Source organism: Phlebotomus papatasi, chromosome 3 (genome assembly GCF_024763615.1).
Source record: "Phlebotomus papatasi isolate M1 chromosome 3, Ppap_2.1, whole genome shotgun sequence".
Taxonomy (NCBI): Eukaryota; Metazoa; Arthropoda; class Insecta; order Diptera; family Psychodidae; genus Phlebotomus; species Phlebotomus papatasi.
In genome coordinates, this window is record NC_077224.1 from 69,170,293 (window position 1) to 69,195,835 (window position 25,543).

The following is a 25,543-nucleotide window of genomic DNA, read 5'->3' on the forward strand; positions in this document are numbered from 1 at the left end:
ATATTTGAGATTTCTGGAAATTCAAATGACAAAAAATTTTGTTCAACAAATCAACCAAGAAGTACTGTATTTTCATAAAATCAGCAAGTAAAGGGACTTCATTAAACAATCAATGAATTGCATTTTTGAACTTATATGATATGACAAAAAAGCTCGAATGGCATTGTCAGGTTTCGAACTCACGCGTGACAATGCCACGAAAATTACAGAATTCCCCTCCTGTAAGGGAATTGTGTAATTTTCATGGCATTGTCACGCGTGAGTTCGAAACCTGACAATGGCAATCGAGCTTTTTTTTGTCATATCATATGAATTCAAAAATGCAATTCACCGATTTTTTAATGAAATGCCTTTACTTAGTGATATTATGCAAATACAGTCTGTCTTGGTAGATTTGTTTAACAAAATTCGTATGTCATTTTAATTGCCAGAAATCTCAAATATGTGACTTTTGACAATGTCACGTGAGTTGAAATGGCAATGTTACGGCTACAGAATCGCATTTTCGAAAAAGCCCTCCTGAGATTCAAACCCAATTTGTCATATGGCATCGTCAGAGCGTTACAGAATTCCTCTCCTGGATACGCCTTTGTCTTTTATTGAGTAGTAGCTCAGGTTAGAGAAAGACACTATCTCAAGACTGTATGTGACAAAAGACTATACGATGGTCATGTATATGTTTTGATTTCCGTTATAACGGTTATAACCATGAAACATTAATTTCGTGTTGATGTTTATTTTGCAATTTTTGCAATTTTGTACTATTTTCTTCATATTTGTGTATGCTTTAGAGGCTTTAGAGTTTCCTACATCTACTAACTACTACTAGGGGACAGTGCCCATGCTTTGAACGGTCCCAAGCTTCATAATGACTAAAATTTTCCTATGTTTATTAATAAAAGTGGCCCATCGCGCCCTTACTTTAAAAACTAGAGGAAAGTGTCCTATTTTTAAAATATATTGCGGACTCACATTTATTCAGAAACATAAGAAAAATTTAGTCATTATAAAGCTTGGGACCGTGCAAAGCATGGACACTTTCCCCTACATCCTACTACTAATCTACGATCTCTGAAATGTCGTTAAATCATTCCTAAAAACGGTTTTCAATATCAAAGATTTAAAAGGCTCCTAGAGAATGTATTTCCCAACCGAATGGTTCGTGAGAAACGTCTTGGAATTTTCGATATGAGCCGATTCCAAACGTTTCTGAACAGGTAATTAACCTAGTATAAACCTATAATTAATTTTTATCCGGAAATCAATTATATTATTCCTAAGCTATTTTCTGCGATCTTTCGAGTGATTTTTAAATCGGTTTTGAATTGGCATTAAGTGGTCCGTAAGTTTTGTTTTTTTTTTCTTGAAACATAGCATCGAAGTCACGACTTCGAGTATTTCGCAAAGTGTGAGATGTTCGTCTACCGTTTTTTTTTTATTAATCAGTATAATATCAAATCCTATTTCGGAGCAGATTAATTTTCTCGGAAAATTCTTGGACAATTCTGCAATTCGTCTTGATTTATTGCTCAACCACAGTGTCGTAAGTTTGCTGAACTGAACTCATATTGTACATAATTTACTGCATAAGTCAAAGACAATTGACCTAATAAATTTGTCCAAAATATATTACATTTGGATAAATCTTCTAGTGTCAACACTTTTTATTTAATTAGGCTAGAAATTTGTACTTTTTCTAAAGGGCAATTTTCATGTAGATAGACTGAAATGAAAACTGCTATAGCAAATCTAATAATATTAATGAAGGGAAATATCCAGGGATACAAAAGACAGGGAGAGGAAAGGATAAAAGACAACAGAAGGAATCTTTTTTCCTTATCCTATCTTCTCATTGTACTACAGACAAAATATACTATTTATTGCTGCCTCAGTGAAAATTCTGCTCTTGGCTAGACAAGTGAAAAATTAAAACTTTGTAATTATGAAAATGAAATTTACACAGTCATTTTGCATTGTACCCATTTCATATAAACATCAACAGCACAATGAAAGTTTTCTGAATTGTTTAATAGACGTAAATATTGAGTTCTATTTTCCTCACAATCATCTTTCTAAATAAATTTCAATTTGTATTTCAAATAAATTGTCGCTAAAGTGTTTTATTGGAGGGAAAATGTGAATTAGACAAATTCAATTTAGTAAGATACACAAATGAATATATTTTGCAGGGGTACATTCCTAAAATATTTTCGAAGGTATAACCACAAGAATTGCTAATACAATTTATTGATTGAGTAATAAAATTTTCCAACTTTTTGGCAATAACCATTTTCAACAGATAATTGTTTTTAATTCTCCGTTTTTCTGGTCTATAAATAAAAACGTGACACGATGACTCAACAAAAAAAAATCTTTGCATAATTGAGCAAAAAAAAATGTAAAATTAATTATCTGACTGTTAAAATTTTAAAACACTTGTCAATTATGTTTTTGTTCCAAAATCCAATCACAGTTTTATTTTAACAATTCAACACATAATTTTCGTATTTCTCTGAAAAAGGTATAAACTGTTATTTGATCTGACAATTTGAAAAAAAAAATGTTAAAAAAACATTTGGTATATAATTTCATCAATTCGTCCTGCTCTGAATTTATAATGTACATAAAACATTGGAACCATCTATTGAAGCAAAATTTATGAGCTGAGGCAAATTTTTTGAATGAAATATCTCACAGTAAAGTCCCCAAAATGTTTCTTTATAAAAAAAGGTATTTTTCCAATACGAATATTAATAGTTTAACTTTATAGTTTTAATTGCTGTAGAATACTAAAACATGAAATAAAGTTTATTTTTTCAACATTTTATATAAGAAAAAAACACTTTGCTATACACAGAAGGTTATGTCTTGCATTGAAGCTTGCATTTCTGTTTCTTTTTCAAGCATTTATAAAAATTTTGATGCAGAAGAAAAATATTTCTCATCTTTCAAAGCATTAACAAAACGCAACATGTATCGCTCAGACAGTTTCAAAGAATTTAAATTAGTTTTTTTTGCAATTGAATATTAAATTAAAAAAAAAATACCTTCGTCCGATTGACAATGCTACAAATTTCATATAACAAAATATAAGCATTTTATACAATCATTTTATCGCTTAAGTTATAAATGGTTTTAAGACTAGAATTTCCCCGTTTTAATTGAATACTTTACAAACACTTGCCACAAAAGTAATTAATTATATGCATAATTAGAATATAATAAAACTAAATTTTTTTATTGATATTGTATTTTTGACACGGAAGCTATCAAAGTCAAAATCAATTATTATTTTTACTCAAAATTCCATTAATTGCGATATTTTGTTAAATATTTAAGATAGTCTCAATATTTAACAATAAAACTTAATGCTTGGTATCATAACAACTATGCAAGGCAATATTCTGGGATTCCTTTGAAAGGTTATATCAATTTCGTATTTAATCCTTTAAGGACGTTTCAAACACCGGTGTCTCGTACTGCCCCAAATCGGGGAGGTTTGGGACAAGCGTCAAGTTAAATGTTTTATCTTCTTCAAGAAAACTCAGTTGTTTTCCAAGTTCTGTCGAGTACTTTTTATAAAGTCAACATCCATAAGTATCCTATAGACTGCATAAAATTGTGATACACTATCGTGATTTTTTGGAATAGTGTCTCAACACTGAGAAAAAATGGGGGTGCGATTAACTGTTTTTCCTCATAACTTTAACACTTTTTATGTGTAAAAATATATCAATATTTTTTAATGTTAATTTTACACCTTTTGAGGATAAAATTAACATGAAAAAAGGCTAATTTTAACCCATAATAAACCTAAAAAGGGTAATATTTACACCGATTTCGGATCAATTCTGCAGGGTAAAATTAACATTTCCGGAATATTATTTTAACTTTTTCGGATTTCTCTCAGTGTAAGAGCAAATTAATAATATTAATAGTAATGATAAGCTCCAGCAACGATATAATACCCTTTATTAAACATTAATTCTTAAATGAGTATTAAAGTGTTTTTTTCGTAATTTCTGAAACGATATGAAATATTAATTTTATTGGTTCAACAAAAAATATTTTGCCATACAAAATAAATTATGTGTTCAATATTTTTTTTTTAATAAATGCAATGCATTCTCATGTGAAAATAAAAAGTTACTGATAAAACTAATTAATTATTTTCAATAAATGAAATGAAACTGATAATTTTATTGACTATTTTTTCTAGCAATTAATTATACAATTTTCCATGAATGACTGTTATGTACGACTTTACAAATAGATCATTTAACTTTTATGCTAATTGAGATGCATTGAAGGAGTTTTTATGGAGGAGATAATACCTCTTGAAAAATCTCTTTTCCTTTTCTCTGCAAATGTAAGTCTTTTTTCTGCGACTCTCAAGTTCTTGAAGGAGTTGTAGGAAGCTCTCCAAAAGAGTAACAGTGAATAATATTTTCCAGCACGTACATTTTCATTTTTTTTTTGTACAAACACCCACGGAATGGGGAAAAAGTTTTCCAAGAAGTTTGTGAGTTTTTTTCAAGTTCTCTAAATTAAAAGACGCAAAAAATTGCTCATACATAAATTGGTGTTGGAAAGTTCCATGAATATTTTTCATTAAATGCTCAGGATGTTCATTTGCATATCTCTTAATTATATCTTTAAGGGAGGTGTTGGCGAAACAAAAAAAATCCTTTTTAAATTGCCGTGAAATATACTGAAAAAGGTATAGAGATTGGAATCTTTCAATACACTTCCCGTGTCATTGCCATTCAATTACAATAATGCACACCGAACATGCTTTTTGCACTAGCAAAAATTACTATACATGCACCTATCGATTGTCTGGCAATTTCGTATTATTAAATTTACAATGCATCACCAGTACCTATATTATAGCTCGAATTCAAAGACAGGGCAATATATTATTTATGCAATTCAAAAAGGGCCATATTTCGATAAAAATTTATAATTCAGAAAGTTAGTATAAAAGACGACATGGTGCGGTCGGTGCAATGATTGTCCGCATGTTTATTATAGGACTAGAAGCTAATACCGCAAGGCATATCGTTTAACTGTCTTCAATTACCCCTCCCTTAATTAACATTTCCTAGAAGATTTTTTTCTTTGTGTACTGACCTCCAAAAAATCGAATTTTGGTAATATTGTAAAAGAGGTGGCAAAGCGTCCCAGGCTTTGCGAAATGCTCGAACTTGTGACTTATGCCCTAGACACATTTACGACTAAAGTCCAGAGACGACTAAGCTCGTTCATAGCCAAGTCAGTTCCTCACACACTACAAACGAGGCTTAACGTTTACTAGCATTCACAAAACATAACTTTCGTGGGTTTTCTGCAGATATTTCTACTGAAATGCACTAGTACTCCTTTGAAAACGAAACTACTTGCAAATTTACTTGACAATTCACTTATAACAATAAGAATTATTCACTAGAATCGCGGAAATTGGCTTAAGTCGCGAGTTAGCTTCTATCTCACAAATAATTGTAATAAACAATAATTATTGCACGTGTACTGAGACATGAATTTACAAATAGTTATATTTTCAGCAGAGGAGTATTAGTGCATTTCAGTAGAAATATCTGAATAAAAACCCACGGAAGTTATGTTTTGTGGATACCAGTGAATGCTAAGCCTCGTTTGTAGTGTGTCAGGAACTGACTTGGCTATGAACGAGCTTAGTCGTTTCTGGACTTTAGTCGTAAGTGTGTCTAGGGCATTAGATGCTATACCTCGAAAGTACTTTCGCATCATTTACCGTTTACAGGTACTCAACCGATTTGAATCGATTCATAAATCACTCAATAGATTTCACAAAATAGTTTAAAGAGTAATAAAAATTATATTCGAACAAAAATTAATTATTGGTAAATAACCGGTTCATTACCGGTTCACAATCGATTTGAACCGACTTATAAATCACTCAAAATATTTCCCAAAATACACCTCAGGAGCAATTTAATTGAATTTCGTATAAAAATTATTTTTCGGTTATGAACCGGTTCATTACAAATTCAAAACCATTTGGAACCGGTTCAGTTTTGTCGGAAATTCCAAAACCTTTCCAACGAGCCCAAACATGACCCCATTCGCTTGATCAATGCGATCTTCAGTGTTTTTTTAATCTTTGACCTTGAAAAACCGTTATTAGGAATGATTCACCGCTATTTTCGTATATGGACGAAATGTTCGCCTGGATAATCTCTAAAACATATCTAATAAATGAAAAAAATCGCACGACACGTTTTCGAGTAATATGTTTTAGAGATTACTCAGGCGGACATTTCGCCCTTATACGACAATACCGTCACTGAGAAAAATCCGAAAAAGTTAAAATAACATTCCGAAAATGTTAATTTTACCCGGCATTATTGATCCGAAATCGGTGTAAATATTATGCTATATAGGTGTATAATGAGTTAAAGTTACCCTTTTTCATATTAATTTTACACTTAAAAAGGTGTAAAATTAACATTAAAAAATGTTGATATATTTTCACATCTAAAAAGTGTTAAAGTTATGAGGAAAAATGTTAATCGCAGTCTCTTTTTTCTCAGTCGTTGAATCATTCCTAATAACGGTTTTTCAAGGTCAAAGGTTAAAAATACACTAGAGAGCGGATTTATCAAGCCAATGAGGTCATATTTGGGCTCGTTGGGAAGGTCTTGGATTTTTTTATAAAACTGAACCGGTTCCAATCGGTTCTGAACCGGTAATGAACTGGTTCATAGTCGATAACTAATTTTTATCCGAAAATCAATTGTATTTACTTTTAAAACAATTTATGAATCGGTTTAAATCGGTTGAGAACCGGTGAATGATAAATGATGCGAAAGTACTTTTGAGGTATAGCATCTAAGTCACGAGTTCGAGCATTTCGTAAAGCTTGAAACGCTTTGCCACCCTTTTTTCAATTTTGAATTTGGTCTGCATAGTAATAGTTTTGGCAAATATTTCATCTACTGAGCAATTTGGGTAATTTTTGGGAATGACTGTAGGAAAACCTAAATAACCAAAGTCTTGGAGGACATGATAAACATTCAGGAGCTCTTAGCAATCCTTCTATCTCGGAACAACCTCCGGAACCATCAGAAAATCTGATAACCTATAAGAACTATAAGAACCTTTGATTATTTTACGACACAATTAATTCATGTTTTAAGTAAAAAAAAAAAGAATTATTTCCAAAAATTCTCCATTTAATGCAAATTCACAATGTAAATTGCGGAAAAGGAACCAATAATTTTTTACTGTGTAGCAATGAAACAACAAAAAAGACACAAAGCATTCAAAGTATTATTGAAAAACCAATTTAAAATATTTTTTTTTATATTTATTTAAATTTCTATCAAATTTATTTGTATTCATACCATACAAACGGAATTTGATGAAAGAATGCCAACTACATGAACTCACTTTAGCTAACGAATATGTTTTTTATTGGAAATATTTCCAAAAAAAAAAAAACCAAATTAATTTCCAAAATGCATTTAATTGTTTCTCTATCTAATTAATTTACGGCCCCAAAATAGCCGTAAACCGGGGGATTGGTGATGAGAAAGAGAAAATAGGGGATGAAATGTTTGAAAAGTTGTGCAGACTTTGCAATTGCACGTTGAAGTTTCCATTTGCTGTAGCCAAAAGGAGTGAAAAGTCGGGAGTTCAGAAAGGATTCAAATGAGGATGAAGGGGTAAAAGTTGTCCCTTGGACAAAACTTTTCTCATGTCGTTTTGATAAGCCATGGGAAGAGTAAAAGTTTCCCTTCTGTCTATAATTCAGAAACACGAGTAAATTCTCCACGATTGTTTTTCCTGCATGGAAAATCCTCAAAAGATTTTCCGGGAGTATTTTTTTTCCTCTCTACTAACCACAATTATATGCATTTTCCTGGATTGAAAATCTTTTATGGGAATTTTTGCTGCAACCAAGATCTGCTGACATTGGAAACTATTAATTTTCAAAGGATTTTATTTTATCGAAAATTAATGGTTTTTGTAGGTGAGATTCTTTACAATCTCTTTTAAAATCGTTGTGAGAAAACCGACCTTGGGGAAATTTAGTAGAAGGGAACCGACGAATTCCGGTTCCCTTCTACTCTTTTAAAATGCTAAATCACCTGGAGAATTAATAAAAATCTTGCATTTATTAACTAATTCATTAAAAAAGCGTTTTTGTTGCTGCTTTAAAAAAAAGGGCGAAAAAAACAGTATTTTTAAAATACAGGTATTAGGGGAGACTGGGGCAAAAAGTCATAAATTGAAAATTCAGTATCTTCTAAGATAAAATAGATAGCGGCCCAATTTTTTTCTATAGATGCCCACCATAGACCTTCTTCAAAGTCGTAAGTTTCTTAGAATTCGAACAAAGAATTTAGAAAATTAAACATATTGAAATTTTTAGCCCTATTTTTGAAATGTTTTCCTTACAACAGATATAAATTTTGACCTACTTATTATACAAAAATGATGCACTCGTAAGTATTTCCTAAATGATTTGGATTCTTTGAATACGAAACCATTATTTTTTTTTAGAATTTTACAAAGATTCTTTTCTCCAGAAATCCTTTTATTAAAAATGACCTCTTGGGGTAAAAAGTAACAAAAGATATAGAGCAATAAGTAATAAAGATCGAAGCAATTTATGATGTCTCACGGCGAAAAGAAACGTAATTTCCGCGTCTCGTCGCTTTTTGTTTTCATTTGCCAAACGATTAGCAGTCATTTGTGTGTTTTTTTCTAAAATAGCTTGAAAATCGCTTTTCTCGTTCAGATAGAGAAAACTGTATTTTAAAAATGTGTAGAAGAATAAATTTCTTATGAAAATATGTCACCTAGCTATTTTTTTTTTAAATTTACGAAAGCTCGTGATAAAGCAAATCAAAATGTGATAATATCCCATACCTGGTACTATTTTCCCCAACATTTTTTGAAAATGGTCACAAAATTACCTTTTAGAAAACAGCTCGATAAATGTATTTCCTTACAAAATAGAGGAAAATGACTTTCACAAAGTTGTAGAGCAGTAAATTTCCTATAAAACTGCACTAATTAGAAATTTCTGGGGCGCTAGGGTAGCTTGTAAAAAAATAAAATATCCGTTTTGTTTCTTTTTGCCCCAGTCTCCCCTACCGTTACTTTCCTGATCCATCACCGATTGTGACCGATGCAGAATTAAAAGATCTTTCGAAAATGTCCAAATTTGTCTAAATCTGTTGAAAATTAGGCCCTCCAGGGTGGTTGACCTTTGACCTTGAATAATTCAAGATGGCGATTTTTCCGGTGATAGGGGTCTAAGGACGAAATGTTCAGCTGGACTACCTCCAAAACATATCCAAAAAAAAAACTTGTTTTTGGAAGAGTTAGAAGGGGTGTGGGGTACTTTGAGTAAGTTAGTTCGATAGAGAATATTGACTTGTGGGGGGGTCACCGAAGACTGGAAGTCAATATCTCTTACCATTTAGCAGCCAGGACGGAGAGAAATTGAAAAAAAATCGATTGTGAAAACTGCTCTCTCTTTCGAGCAGTTAAAAAATATTTACCATGAATTGTACAAAATAAAGGATCAAAACGCACTCCAAATAGAAATAGAATATAATTATAAGACATCCATCACTATGCTTCTTCAAACTGAACTTTAACTTATTAGTTGAGACAATAACCCCCAATTCTGCGGAAAAATAACGCCTAAAAAACGCTTTTATAATTAATATAAAAAATAAACAAAAATTTAAAAGGTTTTTCTGACCAGCTTTAAAATTAAAGAAAACTTTAATAATTAAAGACCTTTATAAAGAACAAGAAGCAGTCTATAAAGACCTCAGAATTGATGAACAGCTTTCTAAAAAAATCCAGTCAATCAAGCCTCCAAAATGCTTCATAACTCCCTATTTTTCCCATTGCCAAGAATACCTAGGGTGGAGTAACCACTTATCGCCATATTCAGAAAAAGAGGAATAAATTTTATTATAACTTTTGAACTCTTATTACAAGAAACTCAAATTTGATACAAAACTACTTAGATGTATTGGTTCTAGATTCGTGAAAACAATAGTCCTAGAATTTAACGTTGAACTACTTAAAAAAACTGATTCTTATTAACAATGAAAAAATAACCACTTTGTTGCCACTTATCACCACTTTTCGTCAGTTTTGTAACCACTTCTCGCCACCCACTTGAAAAGGTCCAAACTCGATTACTTTAGGCAATGTTCTAAAAAGAATACATTCAGCATTTCTTTTTCCACATGATCACCTTATTATTACTCACTTTAAACGATTTTCCTTCACTTTTATTTGAGAAATCAAATTATAGGTCTATTGCAGAAAGTAAAAATGCAAATTTGACAACTGAGAATCTACGTAGTGAAATTAGCGTCGCCTATTGAAAAGAGATGGCGACAGGTGGTAAAATCAATACCAGAATATAACCACTTCTCGCCATGCCTCATTTTTATATAAAAATAATATAAGATGAAATATTAATCAATTAAATACAAATTTTATGTAATTCACGAGTGTAATTAATTATTCAATAGACAAAATATTTATCCAAAAAGGTATTTTTTACTTGATGAAAATTTGATGACACTTAGAATATTTGGTAAGAAATATTAGATTCGATGCACTTGCTTAAAATAATACTCTAAAAAATGCTCAAAATCGTAAATCCAAAATGAATAATTATTATTATTCGACTCTACACGTAGCAGCAGTAAACATACAAAGATCTTTGCGGCTCATTTATTTCACAAATCGCGAAAAATAGCGATTTCAATATAAGTGGCGAGAAGTGGGGCACTGGCGAATAGTGGTGATTCCACCCTACTATATTATTTTTAATTATTTAAAATATACGATATCCTTTTATTTAGTCCACTTTTAATTTTGACTTTAAAAATTTAAATAAGATTAATCCCTATGTTCCACATAATAGCTGTATTTTGAATTGAATTAATCAATTTATTGACCAATGTGGCTTGCGTTTACTATATCAATATAAATATAATGGTATAAAATTTCACTATACCATCTGTTGCAGAGAGTCCATTTCTGTGCGTGACTTTCTACTAAACAACTTCAATGGTGCTTTGGAGGGAGCATCCCTCGAAAGTGATTGTCAATCCCAGGATGCACCATGTCACAGCCGTCCACGACCGTATCGTCTTCCAGACGGTACGTGCAACAATCCTCTACCGGGTCGGACATCCTGGGCAGCGGCCGGAACGCCCCATTTACGACTCCTACCACCTGCCTACGTGGATGGAATCTGGGAACCGCGGTTGACCTCAGCCACTGGTCAGCCTTTACCCAGCACTCGTGACATCTCGAGATTTGTGTTCCCGGACGTGGACCGTCCCCATCCTACGTACAATTTGATGGTGATGCTATTTGGTCAATTCATCTCGCACGACATCACCCAGACTGCATCAATCACGAATCGTGATGGTACGCCAATTTCCTGTTGTTCTGAGGATGGATCTCGCCCACTGCCACCAAGCCAGAGTCATTTTGCCTGCATGCCCATTCCCATTTCGCCAGATGATGAGTTCTACGCGCAGTTCAATCAGGGATGCATGAATTTCGTCCGGTCGGCTATTGCACCAAATTGCCGACTCGGCTCCGCCAGGCAGATCGACCGGGTGACACACTATCTCGATGGGAGTCCAATTTATGGGTCGGATGAGCAGACTGAGGCTGACCTGAGGGCGTTCGAGGGTGGACGACTTCGGATGCTCAATGATTTTGGACGGGACCTCCTTCCACTGAGCAATGACGTTCAGCTATGCTCTCAGATTCCACCAGGCTCTACGTGCTTTCAAGTGAGTCTTTCGCATTCTTGAACAAAAAAAAAAAACATTTCAACTTTAAATTTTCCAGAAATTTCTTCCTTAGTGCTTTATTGCATTTTCCGTACAATTATTGCTGTTTTCTTATGACTAAATAATTAATTTGACGAACTTTGTGATTATATTACTAATTTATTGATTTTGAATTTTATGTCCCCTTTCTCTCTTTTACATTCCGTGTGCAGGAATTGTAAATTATCATATCCAGACATCAAATATTCTGAGATATGAACTTCTAAATCTAATACCCCCCCCCCCCCACCTCTTTAAATCGATATTTTTTAAAACTAGATATTCAAAAGAATTTCAACAATCGTCCATATAAATAACGTCCATAACTGTATAACTCCATGATGATTTATAAAGAAATCTTTATTGTTATTTTTTACATTTTTCAGTTGTTTTTTTATACTCCTTTAAAAGATATATACTGCTCTATCTTCGAGTACGAACAGTAAAACATTAAGTCCTACAGTGGTGGAAATAAGTATAATGCCACCCATTAATCCTTAAAGAAACTCAATAATAAAAGAAATGTCGAAAAAATTCATACGTAGACTATAAAGTCCTTTCATACCAACATAAAAAATCGACATTTTGATTTTTTATTCTAAGTATTTTTAGAAATATAATAGGGTAAGTGTGCCAAATTCCGGCCAACTTGAAATTTCGGCCACCTTTTTTGTCCCTCGAATTTCTATGAATTTTTAGATTTTACATACTCTATAAAGATTATAAAATGCAAAAGAATGACAAAAAATGTAGCTTCGACATACGAGATGACGTAAAAAGCATTGGAAGAATTCCTGAAGGGCAAGGAACTATGAGAATGAAGATGGCCGAAATAGGGCACCAAAGCTATGTCTACATTTTTATTCATTTTAAAATGTATTAAGAATGATTTTAGAGTAAATAAAGACAAAAAACTGTCTACAAAGTTCTAAGCAACACTCCTTAAGTAAAAGGAATAAAAAAATCAATTTCTATTAAAGATATTACATTTCAAACTTAAGACTTTGGCGCTTACATGCAACTTTGTCGAAATTTGGCACACTTACCGTAGAATTTTGTTTTTTAGGGTGGAAATAAGTATAATTCCACTCAATAAATTGAGCGCTAGGGTATTTATTTTTGACCAAATTTAGGTTAATATCTTTTAATAATTTCATTTTTAACTATAATTACTAAATTAAGTTCCATTTTCTAAAGTTTTGCATTAATTTTTACCGAAATATCATAGGAAAAATGTTTAACGAACAAAAATAAGGGAAAAATTAAAGTTCTGGTGGAGATGGATCTTAGGAACTAAGAAAAATGACTAGGTTCTATCAGAAAATTGTCAAATTTTTCAATATATCCACCATACGTGCCTCTTAATGTACCCCAAGGGTCAAAAACCTTCAGTTGTTGTTAGAGGCTAAAAGAGCTTTTTGCCTCTAACAGTGTTGCTTTTCAGTGGAAAAAAGAACTTTACCACCGAAATTTGATTGTAGAACGATGCTTTCTGTTTAGTCTGGTTATGTCCTGATGCTTTTGTCTCAAAATGGCATTCGTTAGTGATCTCGGGTCATCGTCGCATAAAAACTAAAAATTATTGCAAAAAAGGCTTTTAACAGTTTAATCAACAAGACATGTTTTACTCTATTTTAAACCTTTAAAGTTATTTTTTTTGCACAAAAATGAATGATTGATCTTGTTTTCACTTGTTTTTACTCGGAAAAACTAATTTTGAAACTTTAAAATAGCGTAAAACATGTCATGTTGATTGGACTAGGGGCCCATCAAGCGTAATAAAAAGTGAAGATATTATTCACTTTCCCTTGTAAAAATTTTGCAGATATTGCACTGCGATTTGAACAAATTTGCTCGTAGTTCTTGTATTATTTCGGCGAACATTATGACATATATATTTTTAGATAGATTTTAATGCACGATTTCGAAATATATCAGACTGATAAGTCAATTCTCTTTAGGAAAAAACTTGCCAATAGTCTTCAGAGCCTCTATGCAGAAACGTATGGAAAAATGAAATGTCGAGAGGCCCCTGATTAAATTGTTAAAAGCCTTTTTTGCAATAATTTTACAATCATCATCACCATCATTTTACAATCAAATTTCAGTGAAAAGGTTCTTTTTTCCACTGAAAAGCAACACTGTTAGAGGCAAAAAGCTCTTTTGGCCTCTAACAACTGAAGGTTTTTGACCCTTGGGGTACATTAAGAAGCCTGTAAGGTGGATATATTGACAAATTTGACAATTATCTGATAGAACCTAGTCAGTTTTCTTAGTTCCTAAGATCCATTCCCACCAAGACTTTAATTTTTCCTTATTTTTGTTCGTAAACATTTTTCCTATGATATTTCGGTAAAAAATAATGCAAAACTTTGGAAAATGGAACTTAATTTACTAATTATAGTTAAAAATGAAATATTGAAAGATATTAACCTAAATTTGGTCAAAAATAAATATCCTTGCGCTCAATTTATTGAGTGGAATTATACTTATTTTCACCCTAAAAAACAAAATTCTATTATATTTCTAAATATACTTAGAATAAAAAATCAAAATGTCGATTTTTTATGTTGGTATGAAAGGTATGGAAGCAGGCACTCAATGGGTCAAGTGGTAGAGCACTCGCTCTATGATGCAAGTGTCCCGGGTTCGAATCCCCTTTAGGTCACCAGGAATTTTTCTGGCGTTAAAGGTGTTCGGATTGCATCCAGTGAGCTTCACTGCACTTGATTCCACGGGCATGGGACTGACAACCTCATCCCGTACAAGAAAAAAATAATAATGCATGTCTAGAAATCCCCTTGTGGGAAGGCCTTGTTCCTTCATGGAATGTTGTGCCAGCATTATTATTATTATTATTATTATTATGAAAGGACGTTATGGTCTACGTATGAGTTTTTTTCGACATTTCTTTTTTTGTTGAGGTTCCTTAAGGATTAATGGGTGGAATTATACTTATTTCCACCACTGTAGAAATGTCGCAATAACAATATTGCAACCACTATTGAAATTTTTCGTTTTACAAGTGAAATTAGCTTTAAAATTTTGTGCTAAAATCTTTCAATATCCTTTACATAGGCTGGGGATACACGAACGAATCAAATTATCAGCATCACAGCCATGCATACCCTGTTTGCACGGGAACACAACCGAGTAGCCACGAGACTGGCCCAACTGAATCCTCACTGGTCCGATGATTTACTCTTTGTCGAGGCCAAACGCATTGTGGTGGCCGAACTTCAGTACATAGCGTACAATGAGTGGCTACCACTAATTATTGGCACGGAGACAATGGCTCGATTCGATTTGAATGTTCGTCCGGACGGCTATAGCGATGATTACAGTGCAGATATTAATGCTGCTGTCACAAGTGAATTCATAACTGCTGCCTTCCGTTTTGGTCATTCCACCGTCGATGGGGTATTTCGCACATTCAGCGAAACTATCGAAATTCCTGATGTCATGTTTGAGCCATCGCGCCTCTTGCAGAGATCCTTCTACGACGATATCCTCGTCACCATGACATCACAGCCAATGCAAGAAGTGGATTCATCTGTAACGAATGGGGTGAGTTTCATTTTTATTTCCTTTCACCATCCATTCACAGGCTCAAAGCACCGTCATTTAGGAACTATTGCGAAATTTCACATTCAGAAACACTTGTGATTAGATTAATCTACGGGTATATAATTCATATGGTTGCTCGGAAACTGAGCAAATTCCTGACAAAGCGGTTTTTAACAAAGCCCATCTAACTGGTAATAATGACCATGTATTGCAACGTGTATTTTGCGATCCGTGGAATTGTGAACTTATACAGCCAGATGTAACAGTTTAAATTTTCTACTCTTTGGGATATGCATTGTTTGTTGGCCAATACACTATGATATTGCAAATTCCAACTGGGCTTTTGTTATTATTATTATTGCCTTTGACTGAAAACCAAATATAGTACGTTATGTTTAATTTGCTACAATTCACTAAACTTATGAGTTCGAGCACTTTGGGAACTTTTCTTTATGATATTTTTTGAGTGGAAATCACAAGGGGTAGGTAATCGAGGGGAACTTGAATCAATTTATCTGGAGAACTCTTGAAGAACTTGAGAAAATCAAGAAAACTTACCGGAAACTCATAGAATCCATAGAGTATTCGAGAAACATACAGAGAATTCGAAGGACCATATGGAAAATTTGAAAAACGTACGGGAAACATTTCGGAATTCAAGGAACATACAGAAAAGTGATTAATGAGAAACTTGAGACACGCACAAAAAAAGGTTTATACATTCTCGGAGCCCACAAAAAATGGTTAGAATCCTATAGGGAACTAAAAAAGGAACAAACGAAAATTCGGAAGATCACGAAAACTTTAAGAAAAGTAGAACAATCCTTGGAATACCAGAGGAATCTATGGGGAGCCCTCAAAATACCCGAGAAACACTTAGAAAAAAGGAAATGCTTGGGAACCTTGAAAACCGGAACCTCAAACTATAACGTAACCCCCTTATACCGCACAATTTTAATATAATTTAAAATTTGACTATTTTCGGACACTCAGCAAGTCAATTCCGTAACTCTTTGATCGAAAATGTCTTAGCTAAAGAATTAAACGAGCTTATCTGCAAAAAAGATCCTGACATTGTGTCAATACAATTCCGAAATAGAGTTTCAGATCTCAATTGGAAAAGTTTGGCTTTATTACTTAATTAAATCATGTTTCGAGGAGAATAAGGGAAAAACCAATGGCCCATCAAGCCTAATAAAAAGTGAAGCTATTTTTCACTTTTCCATGTAAAAATTTTGCAGATATTGCACCGCGACTTAAAGAAATTTGCTCCCAATTCTTGTATTATTTCGACGAACATTATGAAATATGTATTTTTATATAGCTTTTAATGCACTATTTCGAAATATATCAGACTTATAAGTCAATTCTCATTAGGTAAAAACTTGCCAATAGTCTTCAGTGCCTCTATGCAAAAAAACGTTTGTTTTTTGCAAAAATTTTGAAAAAATGAAATGTCGATGTTGAATTGACTCTTTTTCGTTGTGATTTTCGATTAACTATATTTTAGAGTTGATTTTACTTCTATTTAGGTGTAATATTCGGAAGAGTTGTTTTAACTTTTTCTTCCTAAAATTTATACGACAAAAAAGTGTAAATAACTCTTTTTAAGACCGAAAATAATTCGTTTTAAGAGTTAAAATAACTCGTTTCAAGAGTTAAAAAAATCTTTTTTAGAGTTAAAATATTCTTTAAAATCCCAAAATGAATATGTTTTGCAATTTTATGTTTTTTTTTTATTTTATCTATATCTTTATTAAGATTTTCTTGATCTCAAGTTCCCTATGTTCCGAGCGAATATCACGTATGATGCACTCACATGTCTTCATGAAACACTGTTAGGCATATTTCTAGTTGATGTCCCATATGAACTTTGTTACACGAAAATCTTCTTAACTGAAGTATATTCTTAAAACGAAAGCACTTAAGCATATATTTCAGTCGAGATGAAATTCTACATCGAAAAATAATAAAAATTACATCGATATCTGACGAATTAATTCAACTCGCACGAAGAGTTTTTTCAACACTATTTACTAAAATTTACAACGAAAAGGTGTAACAATAACATCGATATTCGTAGAGTTAATTCAACTCTGCCATAGAGTTGTTTGAACTTTTTAGGTTTTTTCTTAGTGTAGCCGGATGTGAGAGTGCCTATCATTGACTTGCTAACATTAGATTGGTAAATTTTACTTGATTAAATAGTAATTTATTTAGATCCAAATTGCTATCCTCCATTAAATTTTACTGTTTTCAAGTGAAATTGTAATATCTAATCTCCGTTCTAGTAAAATTTATTATCAGATTAGAAAAATCTACTATCCGGATGATCCGGATATTTTAGAATCTAAGAGAGGTTTGAAGTTAAATCTAAAGAAAGATAGTAAGATTTACCATCCGGTTATTTGAATATAATATCCATAGGATAGGAAATTCTTAAAAATCAAGACAATAGATTCTAAAGAAAAATGTTAATGTTCATTTTTCACTGAATTGCAAAATTTGAAAGTATAACAAGATTAAATCCTATAAAGTATGAGAAGTCGAAATATAATTAAGCCTCATTTCAATTTGATAAATATCCTCTCTCTCTCTCTCTGTGTTGTTCAGGTGCAAAAATATAAATTTGGTGAATAATAGAATTCGATAAATTTTGAAAGCTTAATGCAAATTAATATTTGCAATAAACAATAAGTATTTTTTGCAATTTAATTCAGATCATTTTAATTTTCAATTTTTCTCGTCTTTTATGAGAAACTCATTTGCATGACAAGCATTGTGTGCATTTTATTCACTGTATGACCTGTTGAAAAAAAAAGAATTGATTTTAATAAATAAAGTATAAATTTCCTCTCAATTGTAGTCTATTGTAACCATTTGTTACTTACTTTCAGTGAAATGAGCAAAAAGTTTAAAGCCTTTAATTTTTTTATATCTTTGAATCAAAATCTGTAATCTATCGTTTAGTTCATCGATTCTACTTATTAGTAAGGGTTCAATAAAGGGCACTTCTATATCGTTCATGAGAATTTGCAGGAGCACCACATTCCATTATGAAGCAATATTTCAGGAGACATCATGAAAGATTCAAATTGCTTCAATTAATTATAATAATACTTGCACAATATTGCATAGACATGAATTATTATTAATTTTCCTTAGACAGGAATGAGGTTATTAGTCCCCATACCCCGTGAAATTCAGTACAGTGAAGCTCACTGGATACAATTCAAATACGTCAGAAAACTTCCTTTGAATGCCTTTGTCCTTATGATATAATTACCTTATGATAATATCTGTAGAAAACTTCTTCTCCGCGGTTTTCTAATATGATTAATACGTATTTTATGATAAGAAGGATTACAACAATGTAATATTATTCTAAGATATACCAAGAATTGATGACAATAAGCCTTTCTATTTATCTATTTTTCACCCTTTAAATACCCTTGGGCTATTACATTTAACAACTTTTTTCCCCATTTCTGAAAAGAAAATATTTCACTGCATGGCAATTAATCTTTTAAATTGCTTTAACTGCCATTTAGCACGAGTTGGAAGATGTCAGATCAAAAATCTTAATGTTATGTTATCCCTTTCAACAACGTCTGTCCCCTATAATGCCCTACTTTTGCTGTCAAGAGTAGAAACGCCGCATTCATTGCAAAATCACCCAAAATACTTTTACTGTCATAGCCCCTTCGGTCCAGCTTTTACAACGATTCCACTGACAATTATGCAAATTCTCACAAAATTCCCACCAACTTTTCTTCCATTCCACGTATTGAAATACGTATCCATGCCCAGGCAACCCACCATAGAATTTCATTTTCAATCCCACCCTCTTTTCCTCGACATTATCTGGTAACGTGAAAACGGGTAGGTGTTTAAATTCAAATCAGGTGCAATTATAATTGAAATCAAGAGAATTTTTCATAGGGAAAGGAATTGTACCTTCTCTGTATTCATGAGAGTGCCTAACGAGAAGCAATATAATTGAAGAGCTTGAATATTTGACTGTACATTTTCAACATCCCATTAAAGTGAGAATTATTCAGTAGATTTGCAAATTAGTAGGGAAACTTCACATGTGGAAACTACCGTGAATTGTTCTCAATTTCTCTTGTCTCTATGGAAGTTCCAATTGATGCTGTGAAAGTGATATTTACTTAGGTTTGCTAGCAGCAGCAATTGTGGTGATTAAAGATAACGTTAGAATAAATGGAACCAAACAGTGATTCTTTTTCCCACTTTGAAGAGTCTATATTTGAGGAAGGGTTGCAGAGTGGTATTTGGGGTAGAAAGACAAATAAGCTCCCATTTACGCAGAAGCTTTTACAAGGGATTATTTATTGTGAATATCTGTGACAAATTACTGTGTCAAGGAGGTGCCACACCACCTTACCAAGTTGTAAATGAATCACAGTAGATTTACATTTAAATACGTTTAATCAATATAATAGTGCAAAAATTTTAGAGTTTAATATTTAATCAAATATTCAGAGAAAGTTATCTTCAATTGCTTTTTAATGCAAAAGTGTTGACATATATCAAAAACTTTGTTAAACTTCCATGTTCTTGAGCTTTGAATGATCTATATAGTACAAAAGTTTCAAAAGCTCATGTATTATCAAGTCTTCCTAAATTCATACGTAATAAAAATTTTCTTACGAAAACTTCCTCAGCCAAGGATTATTGTGAAATTATATAAAACTCAAATATAAGTTTGCACTATCACAGTTTAAAGTGATTTTAAGTTGAAATCTGAGATAACACAAACTCAAACAGTTAAACTAAATATTTAATTTGTGACTTAAAAATTACCTCTTCTGAATTAAAAAATAATATTAATAATAATAATTTTATTATTATTATTCTGATACGGTATCTTATAGAAAAATAAAGATTTTGAGATATTACACTACATTGTTCCTTTTTCTTACACCGGGATAGATTAGAGTTATCAGTTTCATTTCCCGTAGAATAAAGTACAGTGAATATGAAATCTTAAATCTTTAAGTTCAAATACGCAAGTTTCATAAAGGTGCCACTGAATAGTTACATTTTTTACCTTTTTATTGTTCTCAAGTGCTTCTACATGATCGTCTTTCCTTTGTCTTGTTTCATATCATTATAATTCATATCATATAATTCTATTCTCTCGAATGCCAGACTATCCGTTGACGGAATAACAGGCTACTTTCAGTCTCAGTCCTAATAATTTAATTTACGTTTTTCTGAATATTTTTATTTATCTCAATATCCACTTACTTAAATTTTAATAATAACTTTTTTTCTTTTTTTTATTCTTTTACCAAACATTGTAAGAGGGGCGAACCCTATTTGTTTGAGAAATTAGTAAATAATAATAATAAAAAAATCATTAACCGTTTCGTAATTTTAGAACATGTCGACGAAAAGTCGATAATGAAGAATCACTCGAAAACAGTGAAGTCCTAAAAAATTATTAGGATTTGATTTTCCCATTTCAAATTACAATATAGAATAGGACAGTGGCGAATATAACGGGTAACAAAGAAGCACGCTGACGCCCCCTACCACGAGGGCGTCCCTGAACAGTTCTTTTAAATATTTTATATGTTTTTTTAGATGATAAAACACTTAACTTTATCCATTAAGTCACCTTTAATATTGTAGGTGTTTAAATTTTAATTTACTTTTCGATTTTAATTAAACACTAAACAAGGACGTAGAGAACGGAAGGAAAGGACGGGCTGTTGCTCCCCTTACATGATATTCAAACAATTAAAAAATAAAAGTATGAAACTAAAAAAATAAGAATCTTAAGGACATTTTCACCTAAGGGACCTAAGGCACTTCTACTGTTCTGAAACGTCGTTCCTTGGATCGGTTGAATCTTATGAGCTTTTCAAAAAGCCCAAGATCATTTAATTTGGATTAAAAATCGATGAGTAATATTGTGTTGTACAAAATATAATTTTTAAAATATTCAAAATAAAGAGAGCTTTTTTTTTAAACTTTTTGATCAAAATGGAAGCTGGTCCGTCGTTTTGAAAGATATTTCAGGGAATAGGGTAAAGTGATACAAGTTGGACATAGTGTTACAAGTTGGACATGGCTTTTTTTCTTCATAAATACAGACACAATTTATTTATAAGCATAAGGAACCAAATTATAAAACTAAAGCATTAAAAATATACAAATAAAAATGAAGTACTAAATTTATCAAGCAAAAAAGCCCTGTCTAAATTGTACCATTCATTGTCCAATTTGTACCACTTTACAACATTCAAAATATGGTTAGAATTGAAGTTTGAAAAAAAGCTTTCAAAAATGTTTGAGACCAGGGGCATGACGTTTCCTATGTTTTCCATATGTTTTTAGCGAACCGAAAACACTTTTGAGTTTATTAGTTATTTTCTGTCATTGTAGAATGAATTAGCAAAAAATACAAATACAAAATAAAAGCCAATTTAATATAGAATAGGCAACCGAAAATCCCAAATTGGAAATCTAAGTAGTTTTGGAGATATATCGTGAAATGTGTACGAAAACAGGAAAAAATTTACACTAAAACTGGTCGCATTTTTCAGAGTTAATGTCACCCCACTGTTTGAGACTCTAAAAAGTGCATTTTATATTCCATTTCTAATTAATCCCCGCCGTTTTATTTTTTTTTTCAAAAAAAACAAAGTTCTAGGTGTCTTTAACAATTTTTCAGCTTCCAAAATCCGCCGAAAGATTGAATTTATATTATTTTTTTAATTTTAAACACCCTAAAAGAACATTTTTCTTTATCGGAATTTACATTCATAAAAAAGCACATTCAGTAATATTTTAGACGTTTTAGAGAATTTTTTGTAGAAGAGTTCTCGTTTTCGAATAATTTGAGATGATAAAAGATATGGAAATGGATTTATTGTGAATTTTGAACAGAAAACTTGTTAAAATCTTCCTCGCGAAGATTTAAAAAACTACATTCAGAAAAATAATCGAGTAAAACTTACTCGAATCGATGTTGAATTGACTCTTTTTCGTTGTGATTTTCGATTAACTATATTTTAGAGATGATTTTACTTCTATTTAGGTGTAATATTCAGAAGAGTTGTTTTAACTTTTTTTCCTAAAATTTACACGACAAAAGAGTGTAAATAACTCTTTTTAAGACTGAAAATAACTCGTTTTAAGAGTTAAAATAACACGTTCCAAGAGTTAAAAAAAATCTTCTTTGGAGTTAAAATAACTCTTTCAAATCCCAAAATAGATAGATTTTGCAATTTTATGTTTTTTTTTTATTTTATCATTTTCTTTATTAATATTTTCTTGATCTCAAGTTCCCTATATTCCGAACGAACTATGACGTATGATGCACGCACTCACTTGTCTTCATGAAACACTGTTAGGCATATTTCTAGTTGATGTTCCATATGAACTTTGTCACACGACAATCTTCTTGACTGAAGTATATTCTTAAAACGAAAACAATTAAACATGTACTTCAGTCGAGATGAACTTTTACATCGAAAAAGAGTAATAATTACACCGATATCTGAAAAATTAATTCAACTCGCACGAAGAGTTTTTTCAACTCTATTTACTAAAATTTACAACGAAAAGGTGTAACAATAACATCGATATTCGTAGAGTTAATTCAACTCTGCCATAGAGTTGTTTTAACTTATTAGGTTTTTTCTTAGTGTAAAGCTGCTTTTGATACTTTTCCCTAAAGCAAAGAAAAAATGCTAACATTTGTTTATGCAAAACTAATGAGCACTGTTTGTGAGCTATCTGAATCACTTAAAATTATCAAAATAATATTAAAATATTATGCTAATTTTCCAAGTATAATGTCGAAATGCCTTTTTTTGGTATAAGAACATTGTTTTGCGACATTCTTCTTAAGCTCAAAAATCAATTTCCTCCAGTAGAAAGCTATTTAGATCTATTTTCTGCCCCTTAGCTAAATCCGTCGAAATCGGCACAGAAATGAAAAAAATAAAAAAAAACAGAAATGAAATCGGAAACTGTTCCTAAGTGGATTTCTTTTTCCTAAAGGTACTATTAAAGACTTTATTGTTTTTTTTTTTTTTAAATAAGCTCAAATCACAATAATTGAGCTTACTTTCCAAATTTTCGAGAATATTCTTGTTTTCGGTTTCTTTTAGGGATTATCCTATAATTTGACCCATACCTCTTACTAAAATCCTGCACACTAGATACTAAATAGAGTCCTCTCTTATCAATCCTGAATGATGGCCACCTCAATCTATGTAGGGGAAACTGGGGCACCACCAAACACGGGGTACCACCAAACACTGCGATTTTTTAATGGGATATTCGACTTCAGAGGATAAGACCTATAGGAATTTATAGGTACTATGCGGATGCTTGTCCACTGAAGGAATGGTCGAGATAGTCCAAGTAGTTTAGAAATAAAAATTAGTGTTTGGTGGTACCCCGTGTTTGGTGGTGCCCCAGTTTCCCCTATTCAAAATTGAACAGAAGAGAAGATGTAGCGATTTTGTTCTTGGTATCCCGTGCTGTCCTTAAAAACCTTTTCTGACTGGGCTTTTTACTTTGTATCCTCCACTGGAATAGCACTATTATTCCTTTAAACAGAATAGGACATCTTTCTATTCAGAAAGGTCTTTTAATTTACTGAAATCTACTACAATGTTTGACCTGATTGAAGCACCCTTAATTTGTACTCATTATTGCATGATTTTCCAACGGTAGGATAAGGTGGGGCTTCATTGAAAACGCTATTTTTCGCATATAAAGGTAGCTGGACTTTAACGTAATGTTATTGAGATGTTAATGCAAAACAAATGTGGATCAAATTAAATTATGGCTAAAACCAGTTTCCTTTATAAATATACATGCGGAAAAAGCGTTTTCAATTTAGCCCAAGCTTCAGTATAGCCCCACCTCCCCCTATGTATGTTAAATTACTTGCCAATTAACATAACAAGCTTTAATTAAAATGACTCAAAAATCATGTAAATGTACTCCACATTATTATTAATTACATGGAAAATAATTTAATATGATATTGTACTAAAAGTTTTGCCTAGTAAAAGTGTGATCCCTTTGCAGCTCTTGTTATGTTGAAATTTCATTAAAAAGTATGCATCAATAATACTATAGTGAATGCCTCTTTTGTTGTATAGAAATTTACAAGCGGGGCATTATTTACGAAATAACGAGCGCCATTAGAAATAATCTTATTCACAAAAAAATGATTTTTTGATGAGCTTTCTTTTTCAATAATGCACTGATCTTACATAGTGTTGAAAAAATATTCATACTTTCAGTGAAATTGTAGCCGTAAACCCCAGAGAGTTGAGGAAACCTTGTTACTGTTCAATATGCAAAATGCAGCAAAAAATTGTTCTCTATACAATTCAAGGGATATTAAGTTTATAGCAGTATGTAATAAATTTCTTCATAATATACCTAATAATTGATTTTTTAGATAAACTTGATCGGTTTTTGTTACATAATTAATATTTCATAGAAATATTTGAAACGGGTAATAACGAAGTTCCATTAAATATCTCGAGAAGTTCTTAGCACTAAACTTACTGACCGTTTTTGGTGCACGCTCGGTCAAATGACAGACCACGATAGGTATAGGATACTCAACAAATTTTCCTTGAAAAAGAGGAAAAAGAAATAAAATGTGGACACTGAAAAATATATTAGGGTAAGTGTACCAAATTCCGACCAGCTTGCAATTTCGGTCACATTTTTTGTTCTTCGAATATCCATGATTTTTTAGGTTTTGCATACTCTAGAAAATATACAATGCAAAAAATAACAAAAAAATGTCGCTTCGACGAGCACGATGATCTGAAAAAGCCATTAAAAGAATTTCGGGAGGGCACGGAACTATGAGAATGAAGGTGGTCGAAATAGGACACTAATGTTATGTCTACATTTTTATTCCCTTTAAAAATGATTAAGAATGAATTTAGAGAAAATAAAGACGATAAACTCTCTACAAAGTTCCAAGAAATACTCCTTATTAAAAAGTAACAAAAAAAATTCAATTTCTAGTAAAAATATTACATTTCAAACTTGAGACTTTGGCGGTTGCATGCAATTATGCCGCAATT

The 25,543-nt window shown here is 32.0% G+C and overlaps 1 protein-coding gene across 2 annotated transcripts in view; it reads left to right on the forward strand.

Annotated features, from left to right (window-relative positions):
• Positions 1–25,543, forward strand: part of LOC129808122 (chorion peroxidase) — a 48,441-nt gene that overhangs the window by 16,755 nt on the left and 6,143 nt on the right. For both annotated transcript variants that reach the window (XM_055857870.1, XM_055857869.1), the window contains exons 4-5: positions 11,054–11,834; positions 14,952–15,440. In XM_055857870.1, the coding sequence (XP_055713845.1) occupies positions 11,054–11,834; positions 14,952–15,440 (1,270 nt within the window). The remainder of the gene's footprint in view (positions 1–11,053; positions 11,835–14,951; positions 15,441–25,543) is intronic.